General features: G+C 41.2%; 1 protein-coding gene across 1 annotated transcript; it reads right to left on the reverse strand.

Moving 5' to 3' along the window:
• Positions 1 to 2,127: 2,127 nt before the first annotated feature.
• LOC106970273 (olfactory receptor 56-like) lies at positions 2,128 to 3,700 on the reverse strand. The gene has a single exon (XM_027077016.2). The coding sequence runs from the start codon at positions 3,436 to 3,438 to the stop codon at positions 2,488 to 2,490; it is 951 nt and encodes a 316-aa protein (XP_026932817.2). The 5' UTR covers positions 3,439 to 3,700; the 3' UTR covers positions 2,128 to 2,487.
• Positions 3,701 to 5,179: the final 1,479 nt, after the last annotated feature.

The raw sequence follows: 5,179 nt of genomic DNA on the forward strand, positions 1-5,179 counted from the left end.
ATGACATATCTTATAAAGGGTTAGTATCCAAAATACATTTAAAAACTAATACAACCCAACACCCCAAAACCAAATAATCCAATTAAAAACTGGGCAGAAAAATATACGTTTCTCCAAAGAAGACATCCAAATGGCCAAGAGACACCTGAGAAGATGCTCAACATCACTCATCATCAGGGAAATGCAAACTAAAACTACGATGAGATATCATCTCACACCTGTCAAAATGGCTAAAGGCAACAACACAAGAAACAACAGATGTTGGTGAGGATGTGGAGAAAGGGGAACCCTCCTCCACTGTTGGTGGGAATGGAAACTGGTGCAGCTACTCTGGAAAAACATTAAAGAGTTTCCTCAAAAAGTTAAAAATAGAACTACCTTATGATCCAACAATTACATGACTAGGTATTTAACCAATGAATACAAGAACGCTCTACCCCTATTTTATAGCAGCATTATTTACAATAGCCAAGATACAGAAGCAACCTGTGTCCATCAATTGAGTAATGCATAAAGAAGATACAGTAGAAAATTATTCATCCATAAAAACGAATGAAATCTTTACATTGCAATAACATGGATAGAGCTAGAGAGCACAATGGTATGTGAAATAATTGGAGAAGACATACCGTATGTTTTACTCATATGTGGAATTTAAGAAACAAAACAAATGAGAAAAGGGGAAAATGAGAGAAAGAGAGAGAGAGAAAGAGAACTCAAAAAAAAAGACTCTTAATGAGAACAAACTGGCGGTTACCAGAGGAGAGGTGGGGCGGACAGGTTAAATACGTGGTGGGTATTACGAAGTGCACTTGTCATGATGAATACAGAATGATGTATGGAAATGTTGAAGCACTATATTGTATGTCTGAAACTAATATGACATTATGTCAACCAAGTAGAATTAAAATAAAAACTTAAAAATATATTTTAAGTTCATATCCACAATATTTTCTTTTCTCAAATGTAGGATTATTCAGATTATAATCACTCTTCAGGTCTTTCAATTTAAAACAACTGCGGAGAATGAGTGATTCTACCAAAATTTTATCTTATTATCTTGTTATTTTGTTATTTTCTTTCTCGAGTGGAAATATAAGGAAGGCAAAGGTAGTAGAAAAGTTTTTGCTAGGTCCCACCTAACTCTTTCCATGTTTCTTCCTGTTAAAGAATTTATCACATCCTTACCCCACAGCTGAGTCATTGCTATACGGATATAGGCAATCTCAAGAACAACATTCCTTCAACCATGAGATGGCCTTCTTCTCAGTTCTTTTCACTTCTGAGTACCTTCCTACTGGGTCAGGGTTGAAATATATGACACAGTAAAACTCACAGGAGCAGAAAATTCTATTGGGGCACAGAACCCTAAAGAGGTTTCCTAGGGCTGTCTTTGAGTTCAGGACAGAGATAGGAATCTGAGAGTCATCTTAGTGGACCTCATGGAGAGGTTGGGCGTATGTCAGACCCCATTCTTTTGCTGTCAGGAATTCTGCTCTGCATACCTTCCTCTTCTCTTCTTTGTCCTGCCCACTGTTTAGTGCTATCTTCTGAGTCAACTGTGAAGCCATCCATGGGTGCACCTCCAGCTCCCATCCAACTTTCACTTTATCTTTTTCCCAAAGCTCATTCTGTGTGGAGCAGAGCAGCCAAGTGGCTTTAGCTGAGGAGCATGTGTCCCTTCCACACCTATCTCCACAAGATCGCTCTCCTCATTGACACCACCTGTCTGGACCTATGGGCATTTGTGTTTGCAACCCCTGCATTAAACTTGTCTTAGGGTCTTCAGGAAAGACAAGCAACAAAGCCTCTCAGTGCCCACATTGTATTTTGACTGCATGTACATGAACATATTTAGCAAATTTGACTTTAACTTACTAGCATTCCTTCATCTCCATGTGCCATAGGTTAGGTTTCCTGGAATCAGATGGAAACAGGTTTTGCATGCAGGTTTATTGGAGAGTGCTTTGAGGATTGAACTATATAGTGGGGGAAAGGAGTTAAGGAAGCCAAATTGGATACAGGGAGAAGTAGCCTGTGTTGCTTCAGATCTTACAGGGAGCTCTGGAAAAGGGATGGCCCTTCAGAGTCAAACTAAGGCAAGAGGGACCAAACGTTTATATCCTAAATTGGCCAGTCACGGGATTCAGGCAGCCTTCCAAAGAGAAGCACATTGAGCAAGGTGTTTTCTTCAGCTGTTGGTAATTCCTGGCAAGGAAAATAGCTGAAACGTGTTACTTGCTGACTCTGAGATATATGCTTTGTGTCTTCTATTCTTTGTAACCGCATTGACCCAGCCCTCCTTCCACACTATCCACACTCAGCATGGACATGATGAACTGAATTGATGTATTAATCTGATTAACTCTGGTAAAAGAATGACTTTTATTTTCAGTATGGCACATTTGTTTCTCTTCCAATAAAACTACAGAGGCTAATCCAAGTTCCCAGGCCCCAGAACCCCCATCTGCAGGTGCTAATGTCAACCTAGCCCTGACCCCCACCACAGGGACACCTCCTAAGTAGTTTTCTGAGAGCCTCAGCCACTTCCTTGTTCCTCAGGCTGTATATGAGTGGATTGAGCATAGGGGTGATCATGGTGTAGAAGGCCGAGACCACCTTGTCCTGCTTGGAGGAGTGGTAGGCCTGGGGTCGCATGTAGGTGATCATAGCAGCCCCATAGAAGAGGGAGACCACTGCCATGTGAGAGGAGCAGGTAGCAAAGGCCTTCTGCCGACCTTCAGCAGAACGCATATGGAGCACAGCCGCCAGGATCTGCAGGTAGGAAGCAGAGATGACAGAGAAGGGCAGGAGCAGCATTAGGATGCAACAGACATAGATCATGGTCTCATAGAGGGAGGTGTCAGCACAGGCCAGCTTCAGTATGGCAGGGACCTCACAGAAGAAGTGATCAACCTCCTGGGAGCCACAGTAGGGAAAGTGCAGGGTGAAGATGGCCTGGATAAGTCCATCCACCAGGCCAAAGAGCCAGGACACTGTCACCATGAGCCAGCAGACACGGCGGCTCATGACCACTGAGTACCTCAGTGGGTTGCTGATGGCTACATAGCGGTCATAGGCCATGAAGGCCAGCAGAAAGCACTCATCCCCCAAGAGAGTGAGGAAGAAGAGGATCTGAAGCCCACAGCCTGTGAAGGAGATGGCGCCATGGCCCAGGAGGAAGTCAGTGGCCATCCGTGGCACAATGGTGGAGATGAGCATGAGATCCATGAGTGACAGCCAGCTGAGGAAGAAGTACATGGGGTTGTGCAGGCGAGAATCGACATTGATGAGGAGGATCATGAGCCCATTTCCAGAGAGGGCCACCAGGAACATGACCATGATGATGGAAAAGAGGAAGAAGTGCAGTGGTGACTGGGTGAAAAGGCCCAGGAGGATGAAGTGGGAGATCAGAGTCTGGTTTCCCACCCAGGCCATTGTTCCTGCAGAGGGACGTGCCAAAGTCTTGCGATCTGGAAGCAGGAGGTGTATGTTTAGTGCCACAATATTGAGACATCAAAACTTTGCCCAATGTGCTGTCCTCTTTAAATGTTACTGGGTTTAGAATAAACTCTTTAAATTTCTGTTTAAAAAGAAAAAGATTCTCTAACAAAGATACAGGATTTCACTGTGGAAAATAGTATGGAGTTTCCTCAATAGTTAAAAATAGAACTACCATATGATCCAATAATCACATTATTGTGTATTTACCCAAAAATTACATGCACCCGTATGTTTTTAGTATCATTATTTACAATAACTAAATTATGGAAGCAGCCCATTGATTGATAAATAAAGAAGTGATATATACGAAGTGGTTTATATATAAATATTATTCAACCATAAAAAAGAATGAAATCTTGCCCTTTGCAATGACATTGATGGAGCTAGAGAGTATTATGCTAAGTGAAATAAGTCAGAGAAAGACAAAAACCATATGATTTCACTCATGTGGAAATTCAGAGACAAAACAAATGAACGAAGGAAAAAAAGAGAGACAAATTAAGAAACAGACTCTTAACTATAAAGAACAAACTGATGGTTACCAGAGGGGAGGTGGATGTGGGGATGGGTTAAATAGGTGATGGGGATTAAGAAGTGCACTTGTCATGATGAGCACTGGGTGATATATAGAAGTATTGAATCATTACATTGTACACCTGAACATAATATAACAATGTATGTTAAGTATACTGGAATTAAGATACAATTTTTTAAAAACAGGAAAAACTTTTAAGGAAAGAAGCAAGCTGTTGCTAATGACATTGTTTTAACTCCTAGGACTTTCTTCACATGACTGAGAAGCAAATTTAGAGCTATTTATTGCTGAAGTGATCATTGCTTCTGTCTCTGCTAGGAATTGGCTGTTCTTCAGTCTTTATAGTTGCCTCTCCTACAAAGGCCAGCTTCACTTAAGGATTTGCTTTTTCAGGAAAAAGTAATAAAACAACAAGGGCATGTGTCAACTTTGTGAACTGAGCACTTATGCAAAATTTTGAACCTCAGCTTCCTTATCCCAGATAAGGTTAACAGTATCATATAGAGTGATATTAAAGATTGAAGGTGATAACATAAGCAATGCCTAGTAGTTTAGAAGTGACAAAAGCTGGCATTACTTGACCATTTCTTATTTGCCAGGTCTTACAATGAACACTCTGTCACATCCTGACATTTAATCCGCATAACTGCCCTAGAAGATTCATCATTTATCCTCTTAAGTAGGAAAACTGAGATAGAGATGGTTTTTATTTTCCAGATGTAAAATCTTAAAGTATTTTCTAAGAAACTTTGTAAATGAGGGGCGCCTAGGTGGCTCAGTCGGTTAAGTGTCCAACTTCAGCTTAGGTCATGATCTCGCAGTCCATGAGTTCAAGCCCGGCATCGGGCTCTGTGCTGACAGCTCAGAGCCTGAAGCCTGCTTTGGATTCGTGTCTTCCTCTCTCTCTCTGCCCCTCTCCTGCTCGCACTGTCTCTCTCTCTCTCTCAAAAATAAGTAAACATTTAAAAATTAAAAGAAAAGAATACGAGCAACAACTATACATAAATTACTAAAGGACACAGAGTATGATAACAATAATTACCCTGGAGAAAGGGTTAGAATTGGGTGGGGATTAGGGTCAAAAAAAGGACTGTAGTTTGACCTGCAATATTTCAATTTTTGACAAGAATTTCTTTGTGT

This window comes from Acinonyx jubatus, chromosome A1 (genome assembly GCF_027475565.1).
Source record: "Acinonyx jubatus isolate Ajub_Pintada_27869175 chromosome A1, VMU_Ajub_asm_v1.0, whole genome shotgun sequence".
NCBI lineage: Eukaryota > Metazoa > Chordata > Mammalia > Carnivora > Felidae > Acinonyx > Acinonyx jubatus.

What these genes read in the sequence shown, in the direction of transcription:
- LOC106970273 (XM_027077016.2), bottom strand. Translation starts at nt 3,438, where the DNA reads ATGGCCTGGGTGGGAAACCAGACTCTGATCTCCCACTTCATCCTCCTG.